At 40.9% G+C, this 17,807-nt stretch overlaps 1 protein-coding gene across 3 annotated transcripts in view; it reads right to left on the bottom strand.

Annotated features, from left to right (window-relative positions):
* ints8 (integrator complex subunit 8) overlaps positions 1–17,807 on the bottom strand; it is a 113,258-nt gene that overhangs the window by 14,979 nt on the left and 80,472 nt on the right. For 2 of the 3 annotated variants that reach the window (XM_041189584.1, XM_041189586.1), the window contains exons 19-25: positions 15,955–16,139; positions 15,492–15,525; positions 14,700–14,759; positions 14,509–14,570; positions 14,228–14,346; positions 11,749–11,852; positions 10,208–10,270 (exon numbers count right to left, since the gene is read on the bottom strand). In XM_041189584.1, coding sequence (XP_041045518.1) covers positions 10,208–10,270; positions 11,749–11,852; positions 14,228–14,346; positions 14,509–14,570; positions 14,700–14,759; positions 15,492–15,525; positions 15,955–16,139 — 627 coding nt within the window. The remainder of the gene's footprint in view (positions 1–10,207; positions 10,271–11,748; positions 11,853–14,227; positions 14,347–14,508; positions 14,571–14,699; positions 14,760–15,491; positions 15,526–15,954; positions 16,140–17,807) is intronic. The other variant, XM_041189585.1, reaches the window with a different exon arrangement.

The following is a 17,807-nucleotide window of genomic DNA, read 5'->3' as shown; positions in this document are numbered from 1 at the left end:
CTTAAGAGAATCCTGGACTAGGACTCCCAAGTCCCTTTGCACTCCAGATTTCTGAATTCTCTCCCCATTTAGAAAATAGTCTATGCCTCTATTCCTTCTACCAAAGTGCAGGACCTCACACTTCCCCACGTTGTATTCCATCTGCTACTTCATTGCCCATTCTCCTAACCTGTCCAAATCCTTCTGCAGCCTCCCCACCTCCTCAATACTACCTGTCCCTCCACCTATCTTTGTATCATCTGCAAACTTAGCCAGGATGCCCTCAGTTCCTTCATCTAGATCATTAATGTATAAAGTGAAAATCTGTGGTCCTAACATTGACCCTTGCGGAACTCCACTAGTCACCGACCGCCATCCCGAGAAGGACCCCCTTATCCCCACTCTCTGCCTCCTGCCAGACAGCCAATCTTCTATCCATGCTAGTACCTTGCCTTTAACACCATGGGCTCTTATCTTACTGAGCAGCCTCCTGTGCGGCACCTTGTCAAAGGCCCTCTGGAAGTCCAAGTAGATAACATCCATTGGCTCTCCTTTGTCTAACCTACTCATTACCTCCTCAAAGAATTCTAACAGATTTGACAGGCATGACCTCCCCTTGATGAAACCATGCTGACTTTGCCCGATTTTACCGTGCACTTCCAAGCATTCTGAAATCTCATCCTTAATAATGGACTCAAAAATCTTATCAACGACCGAGGTCAGGCTAATCGGCCTGTAATTTCCCAACTTTTGCCTCACTCCCTTCTTAAACAGGGGGCTTATATTAGCGATTTTCCAGTCCTCTGGGACCCTCCCTGGCTCCACTGATTCATGAAAGATCACCACTAACACCTCCATTATCTCTTCAGCTATCTCCTTCAGAACTAAGGGATGTAATCCATCTGGTCCAGGTGATTTATCCACCTTTAGACCTTTCAGTTTTCCGAGCACCTTCTCCTTGGTAATGGCCACCATACTCACCTCTGCCCCCCAACTCTCTTGAACTTTGGGGATGTCACTCGTGTCTTCCACTGTGAAGACTGACGCAAAGTACCTATTCATTTCCTCTACCATTTCTTTGTTCCCCACTACTACTTCTCCAGCGTCATTTTCCAGCAGCCCAATGTCCACTTTTGCCTCTCTCTTAACCTTCATATATCTAAAAAAACTCTTGCAATCTTCTTTTATATTACTGGCTAGTTTACCCTCATATTTAATCTTCTCCATCCTTATTTCTTTTTTAGTTGTCCTCTGTTGGTCTTTGTAGGCTTCCCAATCCCCTGGTTTCCCACTGCTCTTCGCCACATTGTATTCTTTCTCTTTAGCTTTTATGCTGTCCCTGACTTCCCTTGTTAGCCATGGTTGCCTCGTCCTCCCTTTAGTATGCTTCTTCTTCCTAGGGATGAATTTTTGCTGTGTCTCCCAAATTACTCCCAGAAACTCCTGCCATTGCTGTTCCACTGTCTTTCCTGTTCCACTGTCTTTCCTGCTAGGCTCATCTCCCAGTCAATTCTGGCCAGCTCCTCCCCCATGCCTCTGTAGTTGCCTTTATTCAACTGTAATACCGTTACATCTGATTCCAGCTTTTTCTTCTTAAATTGCAGGGTAAATTCTATCATATTATGCTCACTTCCTCCTAAGGGTTCCTTCACCTTAAGCACCCTTATCAAATCTGCCTCATTACACATCACTAAATCTAGAATTGCCTGTTCCCCTAGTGGGCTCCACCACAAGCTGCTCCAAAAAGCCATCTCGTAGACATTCCACAAATAACTTTTCTTGGGATCCACTACCAACCTGATTTTCCCAGTCTACCTGCATATTGAAAACCCTCATGATCACTGTAACCTTGCCTTTCTTACACACCTTTTCTATCTCCTGGTGTATCTTATGCCCCACATCCTGACTACTGTTCAAAGGCCAGTACATAACTCCCATTATGGTTTTTTTTACCTTTGCGCTTCCTCAACTCTACCCACACAGATCCTACATCATCTGACCCTACATCATTTCTTGCTATCGATTTAATTTCATTTCTTACTACAGAGCAACCCCACCCCCTCTGCCAACCTGCCTATTTTTTCGATAGGATATATATCATTGGATATTTAGCTCCCAGTCCTGATCCCCTTGCAGCCATGTCTCCGTAATGCCCACCACATCATACCTGCCAATTTCAATCTGCGCCACAAGCTCATTTACCTTATTTTGTATGCTGCGTGCATTCAGATACAACACCTTCAGTCCTGTATTTCCCGTCCCCTTTCTCACTGTCGTCCCTTTATCTTTATCTTGAAGTTAGATTCCTAGCCCTTTCCAAACACTCTGTCCTATTTTGTGTTCTGGAGACTTTAATAGCCTCTCCTGGGCTTTCCTTTCTTTTCAGTTTTTTTATAATTTTCCATGAAGTTGAATCCACCTCCCCACATGCTAACCTACTGCTTTATTTCCCATTAGTCATACTTCATGGAGTTTTACCCTTCCCTGCCCCCCACTTTCTAGTTTAAAGTCCTGTGGATCACCCTATTTACCCTTTTCGCTAGAACATTGGTCCCAGATCAGATCAGGTGGAGACCGTCCCAACGGTACAGATCCCCCCCATTCCAATACTGATGCCAGTGCCCCACGAAATGGAACCCCTCTTTCCCGCACCACTCCTTTAGCCACGTGTTTACTTCCCTTATTTTCGTGTCCCTATGCCAATTTGCACGTCGCTGGTAGTAATCCAGACATTATAACCCTTGAGGACCTGTTCTTTAATTTACTGCCTAGTTCCTGATAATCCCCAAACAGGTCCTCTTTCCTAGTCTTACCTATGTTATTTGTCCTGACATGGACCAAAAATCTGTCCAGTCTTCTGACCTACCACGAACCTTTGCAGAATTGTACAGTGTTTATTTCAATTTGATACTATCCTTAACTTTCATATTTAGCCACAGACAATGAATCCTTCTCGAAGAGCTTTTCTTTCTCACTGGGATAGATCTTTGCTGAGAGTTACTGATTGTGGAAAAGGAGTCTGGGGTCAATTCTGGGGAAGGTAGCACCTGTACAAGCTAGACAGATTGCATCCCAGCAGGACCGGGACCAATATCCTCACAGGAGTATTCGCTAGTACTGTGGGGAAGAGTTTAAACTAGAGTGGTAGGGAGATGGGAACCTGAGCAGGGAGACACAAGAGAGGGAAATAAGGATAGAAATGAGGGTCAGAAATGTGAAAAGCAAAAGTGGAAGGCAGAGGAAACAAGGGCTAGCAGCAAATAGGGTCATAGTGTGAAAAAAAAATGTAAACATGTTAAAAAGAAAAAAGATTTTTCTAATCTAAAGGCACTGTATCTGAATGCATGGAGCATTCACAATAAGGTAGATGAATTAACAGCGTAAATAGATGTGAACGGGTATGATATTACGCTTATTACTAAGACAAGGCTGATGGATGATCAAGACTGGAAAATGAATATCCAAGGGTATTTGAAATTTAAGAAAGACAGGCAAAAACGTTAGTGGGGTGGCTTTGTTAGTTAAGGATGAAATCTGTGCAATAGTGAGAAAGGATATTGGCTCAGAAAATCTAGATGGACAATCAGTCTGGTGGAGCTAAGAAGCAACAAGAGCAGAAAACATTAGTGGGAATTGTCTATAGATATCCAAACAATAGTAGCAAGGTAGGGGATGGCATTAAGCAGGAAATTAGAGATGCATGTAACAAGGGTGTTACAGTAATCATGGGTGACTTTAATCTATATATAGACTGGGCAAACAAATTAGCAAAAATATTGTGATGAATTACTGGAGTGCATGAGAGATTTTTTTTTTAGACCAGTACGTCGAACCAACTGGGGATAAGATATAAGATTCTTAGGAGGCTTGACAGGGTAGGTGCTGAGAGCATGTTTCTCCTTGTGGGAGAGTCTAGGGCCAAAGGACATAATCTCAGAATAAGGGGCCACCCATTTAAAACAGAGGTGAGGAGGAATGTCTTCTCTCAGAGGGTAATGAATCTGTGGAATTGTTTACCGCAAAGGGCTGTAGAAGCTGGGTCGTTAAGTATATTCAAGGCTGAGATAGACAGATTTTCAATCAGTATGGGAATCAAGGGTTATGGGCAAAAGACAGAAAAGTGGAGTTGAAGATTATCAGATCAGCCACGATCTCATTGAATAGCAGAGCAGACTTGATGGAACGAATGGCCCACTTCTGCTCCTACTTCTTATGGTCTTATGGGACAGGCTACCCTAGATTTGGTACTGTGCAATGAAACTGGGTTAATTATTAATCTTGTTTTGCAGGGTCCTTTAGGGTGAACATACATGATAGAATTCATTAGGATGAAAAATGAAGTAGTCCAATACGAAACTAGGGTCCTAAATTTAAACAAAGGAAACTACAAAGGTATGTGGGATGAGTTGGCTGCAATCTATTATGGAACTTCATTAAAAGACATGACGGTGGATAGGCAATGGCTAATATTTATGGAATGAATGCATGCATTGCAACAGTTAAACATTCCTTTCTGGCACAAAAATACAATAGGAAAAGCGTCCCAACCATGGCTAACAAAAGAAATTAAGGATAATATTAGATTCAAAAAATTCATAAAGTTGCTAGAAAAAGTAGCAAGCCTGAGGATTGGGAGCAGTTTAGAATTCAGCAAAGGAACATCAAGAGATTGATTAAGGAAAAATAAAATATGAGGGTAACCTTGCAAGAAACATAAAAGCACACTGTAGAAGTTTCTATAAGTACATAAAAAGAAAATGATTAGTGAAGTCAAATGTAGGTTCCTTACAGTCCGAAATGGGAGAATTTATAATGGAGGACAAAGAAATGGCAGAGCAATTGAACAACTACTTTAGTTCTGTCTTCACAAAGGAAGACACACAACTTCCCAGAAGTGCTAGGGAACCAAGCGTCTAGTCAGAAGGAGGAATTGAAGGAAATTAGCATTAGACAAAAAAAAAATGTGCTGGAGAAATTAATGGGACTGAAAGCTAATAAATCCCCTGGGTCTGACAATCTGCATCCCAGGGCACTAAAGAAGGTGGCCAGGGAAATAGTGGATGTGCTGGTATTCATCTTCCAAAATTCTGTAGATTCTGGAACAGTCCCAGCAGATTGGGTGGTGGTAAATGTAACCCCACTAGAGGGAGAGGAAAAAACAGGGAATTACAGAACGGTTAGCCTAACATCGGTAGTAGGGAAAATGCTAGAGTTTATTGTAAACGTTATGATAACAGGACACTTAGGAAAGGTCAATAGGATTAGACAAAGTCAACATGGATTTATGAAAGGGAAATCATGTTTGACAAAGCTGCTGGGGTTTTCTGAAGACGTAACCAGCAGAATAGATAAGGGAGAGCCAGTGGATATAGTGTATTTGGATTTTCAGAAAGCTTTTAATAAAGTCCCACATAAGAGGTTAGTGTGCAAAATTAAAGCATATGGCATTGGGGGTAATATATTGGAATGGACTGACAATTAATTAGCATGTAGGAAAGAGAGAGTAGGAACAAATGGGTCTTTTTTTGGAGTGGCAGGCAATGGCTAGTGGGGTGCCACAGGGATCAGTGCTTGAGCCCCAGCTATTCACAATATATATCAATGATTTAGATGAGAGAACCAAATGTAATATTTCCAAGTTGATGACGACACAAAATTAGGTGGGAATGTGAGTGGTGAGGAGGATGTAAAGAGGCTTCAAAATGATTCAGACAAGTTGAGTGAGTGGGCAAATATATGGCAGATGCAGTATAATGTGGATAAGTGTGAAGTTATCCACTTCAGTAGGAAAATCAGAATGGCAGAGTAATATTTAAATGATGATAGATTGGGAAATGCTGGTGTACAAAGGGATCTGGGTATTCTTGCACACCAGTCACTGAAAGCAATCATGTAGGTACAGCAAGCAGTTAGGAAAGCAAATGGTATGTTGGCTGTCATTGCAAGAGGATTTTGAGTGCAGCAGCAAGGATGTCTTACTGGAGCTGTACAGGGCCTTGGTGAGACCACACCCAGAGTAGTGTGCGCAGTTTTGTTCTCCTTACCTAAGAAAGGATATAATTGTCATAGAGGGACTGCAGCAAAGGTTTACCAGACTGATTCCTGGGATGGCAGAATGTGGAGAGATTGGGTCGATTAGGCCAGCATTCACTGGAAGACAGAGGGGATCTCATTGAAATGTATAAAATTTTGACAGGGCTGGACAGACTGGATGCAGGGATGATGTTCTCCCTGGCTGGGAGGGCATCTAGAACAAGGGATCACAGTCTCAAGATACAGGGTAGGCCATTTAGGGCTGAGATGAAGAGAAATTTCTTTCAGGTGATCCTGTGGAATTCTCTACCACAGTAGGCTGTGGAGGCCAAGTAACTGAATATATTTGAGGAGGAAACAGATAGGTTTCTAGACACTAAAAGCGTCAAGGAGTATGGGGAGAGAGGAGTATGGCGTTGAGAGAGGATCAGCCATGATCATATTGAATGGCGGAGCAAGCTTGAAGGGCCGAATAATCTACTGCTTCTATTTTCTATGGTTTCTGTTATTAGCTATCTCCTTAAAAATCTGCCACTGCATCTCTATTGTCCTGCCTTTTAATCTAGTTTCCCAGTTCACTTCAACCAACTCTGCCTTCATATCCTTAAAATTACCTTTAATTAGTCTTTGACTTGCACATTTCACCTTCAAAGTGAACATGAAATTCTAACAAGGTATATCGCTGTCGCCTAGAGGCTCCTTTACTATGAGGATGTTGACTAATCCTATTTCATTGCACATTACCAGGTCTAGAATATCCTGCTCCCTGGTTGGTTCTAGAGTGTAGTGCTCTAAGAAATTGTCCCGAATACACTTTGAGCTAATTTTCCAGGTTACCTTTGACAATCTGATTCGCCCAATCTATATGAAGAGTAAAGTCACCCATGATTTTTGCAGTACCCTTCTGAGACAACCCATTTATTTCTTCCTGTATTCCCTGTCCTACAGTACAAACTACTCCTGCAAATGACCTCTGACTTTTCCTATTTCTTATCTCGAACCAAATTGATTTTACATCTTGTTCTTGAGCTAAGATCATCTCTCACGACTGTACTGTCAACCTTAATTAATAGAGTTACCCCTCCACCTTTTCCTAGCTTTCTGTCATTCCAAAATGTCAAATACAGTTCAGATGCCAGCCTTGGTCACCTTTCAACCATGTCTCTGTAATGGCTATCAGATCATACATATTTAGTTCTATCTGTGCTAACAATTCATCCACTTAACATTTCACTACATTAAAAATGCTATATAAATACAAGTTGCTGACTATGTTTTACTTCTTAAATTCTTCTTTCTGATGTCATGTTGTAAGGGACTGTGTAATTCTTGGGGAGCATGGCTCAAATCTAGCAGTGAAAGATGCAATATAAATGACCGCTCCTGATATCTGATCAATTGGAGTCAAGCAATTGCAACGAGATTTTAATAAAAATGAAACTGCAGCACGAACCTGTTCACAAAGCCATGCTATTTGCCACAAATTATTTTATGTTATATTACTGGACCAGTAATCCAGAGGCTGGAACCAAAAATCCAGATGAGGTAATTTCAAATCCAACTATTGTAGTTTAAAAATTCAAATTCAATTTATTTTAAAAATAAAAGGTCTCCCCTTTAGGACAGAGATGAGGAGAAACTTTTTCTCAGAAAAAGGTCATTGGTGTAGAGAATTCTCTTCCCCAGCAAGTAGTGGAGGCTGGGCCTTTGAATTTATTCAAGGCAGAGTTAGATCTTGTTAGGCAAGTGAGTCAAGGCTTACGCGGGCAGACAGGAAAGTGGAGCCGAAATCACAACCAGATCAGCCATGATCTTAGTGAAAGGTGGAGCAGGCTCAAAGGGCCAAATGGCCTACTCGCGGCTCCTATGTTCAAATTCAATTTAAATCAAATCTGGAAATTAAAAAAGTTATTTTTAGTACAAGCCGCCCTGAATCTGTTATGTTCATTAGAGAAAGAAAAACCTGCTGTTTTGCAAGGTGTCATGTACCTAAGATATGTGTCACGTCCCTTTTTAGCTTGTGTATTGCTGAAAAAAGAGACATATCAAAACTTTCCGTCTTGCACTCATCAGGACACTTCGCAAGAATACTAATACAAGGGTAGATCAACAATTTATATTGTATGTGACGAGTGTCAGCAAGTGGACTGATTGGTAGAGGCATTACCATGGAGAATGCACCAGTGATGATTGCTGGCAGTTAATTGCCAAGCATTGACTGGAATTTAAATCAGGAAGCTTGAAATTTGTCTTGAGGAATGTGTCAGCGAATGGCTGTCACTTATTTTGTTTAGCTGAAACAGGCGCAATGTGTGTACATGTTCTTTTTGTCTGCAAAGAACAGGGCCTTATATTAATATATGTAGCTTCCAGTACACATAAATGCGACACACTGCAAGCCCGACTGATGGCCTTAAATTAGTTGTGAGCATAACTCTTAGCACACTGAGAATCATTTAGCAAATGTTGTCCAATCGCGGAATCACATCTAATGCTGGGACACTGTTTTGAGTTTGGCAAGCATGAGCCGGTTGGGTGTGGTCTGTACCTTGCCCGTTGCAAATAGCAACTCTGGCATACTATTGATACGATCGCTAGTCTTTGAGATGTACAGCCTAAATAACTAGCATCACATTAGTACTGAAATTCATATACCACAATACTCATTCCTGTGATAGGCAGAACATCTTTTTGGCTGATTGCAGCATTCTGTTCGTGGCAAATGCCACTCATGTTGCTACTGCAAAGTAGCAGCGTGAAACAGCTAGCTTCACATATTGCTCAAATTTTTGAGATACCTTGCCCTTCCAGGATAATCTGAGGTAGACTGGGCACATTTCAGGGCTGGAAGTGACGGGCTTAAGCCCGTTCATGAGTTTGCATGATATACAGCGCAAAATGATCTGATTAGGGTTTTTTCAGCAATACTCAAGTTCTGTACTACAAAATGACTATCCTTGCTTATTTAAAAGTTGACTTTGCTGCACTAAAAGATAGCTCCTACAGGCCACATGATTCACGAGTTGGCTATAGTTAATAAAAGTTTCCAACAGCAGTTACAGATCAAAAGCTCAACCCTCATCCTTGTGGAATCTTACATGTCTCATTATGAGGATACATTACAATCAACAAAACCAGGGACCAGCAGACCACCTGCCCCACTGGTCTGGTTCTATAACAAAGGGAGAGCTACTGAAACACATTATACCTGCAGAGGCACTAATAACCACCACCCAATATTACCCAAATTCCATGTGATTTACTCTTGGATGTTTACAATACAGAAGGAGGCCATTCGGCCCATCATGTCCACACCAGTCAACAAAGATCTGACTACACTAATCCCATTTTCCAGTGGTTGGCCCATAGCCCTGGAGGCTATGACAACACAAGTGAATATCTAAATACTTCTTAAATGTTACAAGAGTTTCTGACTCAACCATCCTTTCAGGCAGTGAGTTCCAGATTCCCACCACCCTCTGGGTGAAAAAATTTCTCAACTCCCCTCTTAGCCTTCTACCTCTTACCTTAAATCCATGCCCTCTAGTTATTGACCCCACTACTAATGGAAAAAGTGCCTTCCTATCCACCCTATCTACGCCCCTCAAAATCTTATACACCTCTATCAGGTCCCTTCTCAACCTTCGCTGATGCAAGGATAACAACTCCAGCCTATCCAATCTTTTCTCATAGCTCAGACCCTCCAGCCCAGGCAGGATCCTGTTAAATATCCTTTGCACACTCTCCAGTGCAATCAGATCCTTCCTATAATGTGGTGATCAGAACTGCACGCATCCCTCTTATTACCCATGTCGTTGGTACGGAGGCTGTTCACCCTCCCCCTTCAGAATCTCCTGTAACCACTCAGTGACATCCTTGACCCTGGCACCATGGAGGCAACATACCATCCTGGTGTCACATCTGCGGCCGCAGAACCATCTATCTGTTCTTCTATCGCTATTCTCTCCCACTCTTTTTTTTCTCCCCCTGTGCAGCTGAACCATCCAGATTTCAGTACTACTCATCACTCAAATAGAACAAATCATACATTCAGTCCTCAATATACTCGAGAGAGCAACCTTCCATCCATAATAGCGAAGTCTGGCATCGGTCTTATATAAATTTAGAAGAATAGGCTATCAATATTACAAATTGCAAAAATCAAACATTATTAAAATAAATGTTTTCCACTTACTTGGGTGTGGCAATTTAACATAGAACAGCATTTGATCATTCTCTTCAGGACCTTAGAAAACACCAATACAATGCAAAAACACAAAATTAGATAAACAGAAAGTAGTGAGCTGAATCTTTATTGTCTGACTCATCTCATGCATCCCTACTCTCACCTCTTTGCCTCCCTCCCAGAACCTTGATCAGGTTCCTCTTTGTCCTTACTTTTCACTCCACCAGCTTACTCATTCAAAGGATCATCCTCTGCCATTTCTGCCAACTCCAACATGATGCCACCACCAAACATACCTTTCCCTCACCTCCCCTGTCAGCATTCCGTAGGGACCATTCCCTCCATGACACCCTGGTCCACCACCCCCAACACCTCGTCCCCTTCCCACGGCACCTTCCCATGCAATCGCAGAAGGTGCAACAGCTGCCCATTTACCTCCTCCCTGTCCAAGGCCCAAGTACTACTTTCAGGTGAAACAGCAATTCACTTGCATCTCATTCAATTTAGTCTATTGTATTCGCTGCTCACAATGCAGTCTCCTCTACATTGGGGGAGAAGACTTTATATTGTCTTCGCACCAGCAGGAGGGAAGGGTGAAGTTTTGCAGTCACATCTAAAAGGCTGATGTTCAACCACATCTTTTATGTTGTAGTTTCAATATGGATTTCCTCTTGAGAAACGACTTCATTTCATAAGCATTATGATTTTCCGGAGTTATTTTGCCATTAACACGCTATAGACTTTTATGTCAGCTGCTATGAAATTGAAGATCAATCCAAAGAAATAGTCAGCTGTAAATGCATTTATCTGACCATGGGACCCTTTGGTGACCATGGCAACTAGCATGAATTCACTAGCATCTCTCACAGCCCAAGAACAAATAAAAAAAGTTACCCTGACTTTCAGCAAAATATTTTGAGATTTTACATCCAAGAATCTTATGTTGTTATATTACAGATACGGCTCTTCTGCAAAATACAGCTGGAGGATCAGAGCTATGGTGCTAGCTGTGAGCTGGATTATGACTGGTGACAACAGAAGTGAGGATTCTCCTTTACAATGAGTAATGTATTAAACATTAAGTCAACCAGAGCACCAATTTAAAGTGATTGGCAAAAGAATTAACAGTGAAATGAGGAAAAACGTTGTTATGCAGTGAGTGGTTAGAATCTGGAACGCACTACTTGAGATTGCGGTGGAGGCAGGTTAAATCAAGGCCCTCAGAGGAGAATTGGATTATCTGAAGCGAAAACATTTGCAGGGCTACAGGGAAAAGCTGGCGCCTTGTGACAAGGCAAGTTGCCTTTGTAGAGAGCCGGCATGGACACATTGGGCTGGAAGCCTCCTTTTGTACAGAAACCATTCAAAATTATATTATTCTGCAGAAAACTGCGAGTCAGTAAAACCTTCATACATCGCTGATAAATTGGGATGGAGTCAAGAGCCTGTCATTCAAAAATTAAATGTCTTGAGGCTGGCAAAGCACAATATAATAAAACAAAGGCAACTGTGAATTTCAATCTGTAATTCTCATTCCTGAACCCTCTTACCATGTCTGTATACACATCAGAAGGGACACCTTTATTGAAAAAGTCTGAACAAATGGCACCAGCTTGAAGGTAGAAATGCAGAGCTGCTGAAAATTGATTGGTTGCTAGAAAAATCAGAAAATAAAAATGCTATGTGAAAGGTTATATTCATGAAGTCTGACAATTACATCATGCCACCCAAACAATACATTAAATGATTCATAATAGAATCGTGAAAGAGTTATATATTTTAAATGTCCACAATTAACATTTCAAATACTAAAAACAAGATTCCACTCATCTCGATGCTGTCAAGATCGGAGGAAGTCATCAATTTACTTGTCAAAATTTCTTCCAGTTTTGGTAAAGAAAAAGAAATACAGATTTGCATTTATGTAGTGCCTTCCATGACCACAGGATGTCTCAAACTGCTTTACAGCCAATTAATAGCTTTCTCGAAGTGTTGACACTGTTGTATCAAAGGAAACGTCACCACCAATTTGCGCACACCAAGCTCTCACAAACAGCAATGTGGTAATGACCAGGGAATCTGCTTTTGTGATGTAGACTGGAGGATAAATATTGGGCAGGACAATGGAGATGATTCCCTCTTCGTCAAAATAGTACCAAGGGATCTTTATATCCACCTGAGGGTGCAGACAGGGCCTTGGTTCAACTTCTAGTCTGAAAGACTGCACCTGCAACAGTGCAAGCACTCCATTGATACTGCACTTGAGTATCAGCCCTGAAAATAGATCTATTGAGTCAAACTATCTAATAGTCGTTTGGTAATACAGAACTTGAGCATTGCTGAAAAAAAAGAGACATGTCTAAGCTTTTCATCTTGCACTCATCAGGATAATACGCAGAGTACCAATACAAGGGGAAAACAACAATCTATACTGTATGAGAAGAGAGTGCTGATTAGATGTTCTGCCTATCACACAAATAGGTAATGTGGTATATGAATTTCAGTGCCAGTGTGATGCTAGGTATGCTGGCTGTACGTCCCAAAGACTGGCGGATTGTATCAACAGCATATCCAGCTGCTGTTCACAACAGGCAGGGTTCTGGCCCTACCCACCTAGCCCATGCTTGCAAAACTTAATACACAGTGTCCAACATTAGATGTGATTCCACAATTGGACAGCATTGTGAAGATAGACAGATTTGGTAATGGATAGGATATGGGCTCTGAAGCTCTGATAAAGGTCAAACGGGATACCAAGATTACAAACAGTCATGTTCAACCCAAGAAAGTGGTTGGAATCAGTAGCAAGAGAGAGAGAGAGTTTAGGTGGGGAATTGAAGATCATGGCTTCTATTTTATCAATGTTGATCCCATCCAAGACTTGATAACTGGGCAAGTAGTCTCGCAGTCAACAAAAGTGGAGAGGAGTACCGATAGTCTCCTCAGCATACACAGAACAGCTGATCCCATGTCTGCGGATGATATCATTGAGGGACATTATGCAGACAAGACAGACAAGTGGGCTTAGAACAAAACCTTATGGGAGTATAAAAATTACAATGAGGGAGAGGGAAAGATAAAGAAGCAATTCCTGGAAATAAACTCACCAAATTTAATTGGGTATGAATGGAACACACAAAAGCAGTTACAAAGCATTGGACAACAGAGGAGTGGTACTGGATGGGAGATGACATGATGGGGAAAATGGGCAAATAGAAGTGGTATCGACAGGTCACAACAGCGAGATGAGAAGTAGCAAATAGAGAGAAGAGACCGGAATTTTCACATTAAGCTAAAACCTGAACCTTGGAAAGTAGAGCCATACTAAGCCATGTTAACTGTGGTTCAGCGGTAGAAGTTTTGCCTGCAAGCCAGAAAATTACACATTCAGGTCCCACTCCAGAGACAGGAGAACAAAGTATCAGCTGACACTCCAGTGCACTACTGAGGCTCCATCTGCCATATGAGGTATGTGCAGAAGATCCCATGGCACTATTACAAAATAAACAGGGGGCAAGTTCTCCTTGGTCACTAACATCACTAAAACAGATTATCTGGTCATTATCACATTGTGTTTGTGGGATCTTGGTGAGTGAAAATTGACTTCTGCATTTCCTACAGAAAAACAGTGACTGCAAATCAAAAATACTCCCATTGGTTGTAAAGGTCCTTGAGGCTCATTTAAATTTTCGTGTGCACACGTTTAAATGGGGGTTGGTTAGCTCAGTTGGCTAGATGGCTAGCATGTGGTTCACAATAATGCCAACAGCGTGGGTTCGATTTTCATTTTGGCTGAGGTTCTTAGGATTTGACTCCTGGTCCTGCCCAATAGGGGAAGGCAATGGCAAACTACCACCGACAGAAACTGCCAAGAAAAGCGGCTCAGGATGAAGTATTAGTAGATAACAAGCCAAAGATCTGCCTCTAAGCAGAGCACACAAATGACTGAAAAAAAAAAATAAGCATTTAAAAAAATATACTAACTGAATAGGTAATTTGAGCAGGTGGTTTAAAATTTGTTGCACTTACCAAAGTAAATATCTGCTTGGGTAATTAACCAGAAGTGGTTACAGGAGTTGATGTTTAATGAATAACTGACCAGCTCCTTCATTGTGACAGCAACAGCCTCAACGTCCACAGACTGCAAGCTAACAATACAAAAGCAAAAGAATACCGAGATAACAACAAAAACAATTACCTGGTTAACTGAAGAGAGATTAAAATAGTACCCCTGCATATACCCAATTTATGCCAGAATTGCTTAGATAAATACAATGATAGAGTCAAATTGTCACCAAGCACCAACTTACTTTGGGATGGACGTTGGCCAAATAGACATATGTTCTGCAGTGACATCATTTACAATGTCATCCTAAAACAGAAAGATCAGCCCAGTTTTTATTTGAAACTATTCCAAAATCAATATTGCAAAATTAATTCACTGTTCTAACATACAATATTTATTAATACGTCCTTATCTAAAATATTAAGCAATACAAACCCGAACAATGTTGTGCAACTTCACAAAAAGGGAGATTAATGTTGTCAGAACCAATGGATCCTACAAAACAATACAAAGGTTTCATGATTTCTCTCTGACAAAATGAGTAATATTTATGCAAGGAAGTGCCACATAACAATTTATCATACATTTTTAATGCATTATAAAATGAGCCTTTCAAATCCTGCCTGTGGCTGGGCCTGGTTTATTAATACTCAAACCGCATCCCAATTTGGTAGTTAAAAAAATCCAAATCAATTTCTTTGTTGGATAACTCTCCTTTTAAAAGAAACTACATATTTCCTCTCCTTATCTCACCTGGATCTGCCCAGTCCCTGCACCATCCATGGCTAAGAGGGCAACCTGCTTCTATGCATCTGCCAAAGGCATCTAGTAACCAAATGCTGAGAGATGCATAAGAGAAACCCATAGTTGGATGTTCCATCTTGTGGGGAAGTGTGCACCTTCCAATTGGGCACTAAACTAAGTAAGTGAAACCACCATTTCCATCATTTTTACCATCTTTTTGTTCAGTTCAAAGTAAAATAGGGACGGAATAAGAGAGGAGGGGATGATGGTTCTGTGTGTGTGTGTGTGTGTGTGTGTGTGTGTGTGTGTGTGTGTGTGTGTGTGTGTGTGTGTGTGTATCTGTGTATTACAACTGTTTGTGTTTTTGCTGAACAGTATTCACTGACCACCTCAATAATGAATGCTTCCACATTACAAAACACAGAAATGGAAATGAGGTCAGATAGCATCTCATTCAATTTCTTGAACAGCCTTCATACTTACGCTCAGTCTCTTGATGAATGTTACCAGCTCACTCCTAAAGTGGAAGAAAGATAATTAATATACATCAGGTATTATAGTTCATTCAACACTGTTCAGAATTGTTACGTGTCTCATAAGCATGTATCACAAGTGATCTTCAAAAGCATGAGCACAAAATAGTAGGGAACATTCTTAATCCCAGATTGAGAATACTTTTCAGTATTTATTTCTCACAATTTGAACAGTGATAAATATTTGTAGTTATTAGCACATAATATTTTTGATCTATTCAGTGAGATTCATGTTCAACAATTAGATGTTATTACTTTGATTGTTTGTGCAAAGAAGTGCATAGTAGAAATGGCCTGGAGTGCATTATAAGTGTACAATGTTCTACATCTAATTTGATCAGATTAGAAAAATTTAGTGCATGTAACTAAGTCTCTTAAATCACTTACAAATCTCAGTGCAATAAAGAAGTTACCTATACATGATCCCCAACGAGGATTCTCGATGTTTAATTAAACTGATTCTTCCATCACAGACTCGCTTGTGTTGGCTCGATAAGCAAAAGATCTGAACCACTACATCCCAGAGGTCTTTAGCGGTTCTTCTGCTTTCTTTTGGGCCAGGCAGCTCTTTACAAGTTGCAGCCAAAAGTTGTCCCAGCTACAAGATACACAAGGGGAGAAAAAAAGATTCCAAGTGTTTTATTCTGTCCTGCATATTTTAATGGACTACAAAATTCATAGCTTTGCTACTCAGTGATAGGTGACCAAGGAGCATTACCATACATACATGGGCCAATAATATTTATTTCTCTTTGAAACAAGAAGCTAACCAATTAGTACAGCCACAAAAACAGTGTTACTTATCAAGTTTTTGTTAAGTGCCACGATTCTGGTCTGTGATTTAATTTGCCAACAGCTCATGTTGAACGAGTCCTTCCAAAGTGAACAACAATCACACCCATATCTTCATCTGTTACATCAATGAAAGTTAAAGGCACTCAACTGACAAATGGAATTTAGCTTGAGAAGTGTATGGAAATGTTTCTGGTGCAGAGAACAGGATCCTGAATACACTGGATACATATTCAGGACCCTGTTCTCTGCACCAAAAAACATTTCCATACACTTCTCCAAGCTAAATTCCATTTGTCAGTTGAGTGCCTTAACTTTCTTGGAATTATGATAAAATCCATTGGATTTGGGAAACTGCAAGTTTGCTGCATATTGGCCATATTGGCACCCATTGACAATTCTCTGATATGTGCTCCCAAAAAGTAATACTTTGTGCCAGAAACAGAACCTCTCAGAATTTATTGTACAATTGTAAGTGGTAAAAATTATTCTCTAGTTTTCTAGATCTATTGGACCCAAAAGATCTTGGAACGCATTTGCTGGGTAGTATTCTCTTGCACCCTGTTATGTGGAAGAGGCTTTATTCTTGAAAGATGTCATACCTCAATATAAGGTTATAAGAAACATATGAACCTAATGAGATAAAAACAAAAAACTGCGGATGCTGGAAATCCAAAACAAAAACAGAATTACCTGGAAAAACTCAGCAGGTCTGGCAGCATCGGCGGAGAAGAAAAGAGTTGATGTTTCGAGACCACATGACCCTTCAACAGAACTGAGTGAATATAAGGAGAGGGGTGAAATATAAGCTGGTTTAAGGTGGGGGGGGGGGCTGGTGTGGTTGTAGGGACAAGCAAGCAGTGATGGAGCAGATAATCAAAAGATGTCACAGACAAGAGAACACAGAGGTGTTGAAGGTGGTGATATCTAAATGAATGTGCTAATTAAGAATGGATGGTAGGACACTCAAGGTACAGCTCTAGTGGGGCTGGGGTGGAAAGATTAGCAGGGCATAAAAGATTTAATAATAATGGAAATAGGTGGGAAAAGAAAAATTTATATAAATTATTGGAAAAAACAAAAAGGGGGAAGAAACAGAAGGGGGTGGGGATGGAGGAGGGAGTTCAAGATCTAAAGTTGTTGAATTCAATATTCAGTCCGGAAGGCTGTAAAGTGCCTAGTCGGAAGATGAGGTGCTGTTCCTCCAGTTTGCGTGGGCTTCACTGGAACAATGCAGCAAGCCAAGGACAGACATGTGGGCAAGAGAACAGGGTGGAGTGTTAAAATGGCAAGCAACAGGGAGGTTTGGGTCTGTCCGCAAGAATTTTTTGTTTTGAACCTAATGAGGTCTATTCATGACTGTCCCACAGTCTCTCTTCATAGGCATAGAAGATAAATTGGGTAACCTAAAAGTTTAATCCTTTAGCTGCTCTGATCATATAATTGCACCATATGCCAAGAGAGAGAAAGGAAA

Source organism: Carcharodon carcharias, chromosome 6 (assembly GCF_017639515.1).
Source record: "Carcharodon carcharias isolate sCarCar2 chromosome 6, sCarCar2.pri, whole genome shotgun sequence".
Taxonomy (NCBI): Eukaryota; Metazoa; Chordata; class Chondrichthyes; order Lamniformes; family Lamnidae; genus Carcharodon; species Carcharodon carcharias.
Note: the sequence above shows the minus strand (reverse complement) of the source record. Positions and strands in the feature narration are given on the sequence as shown.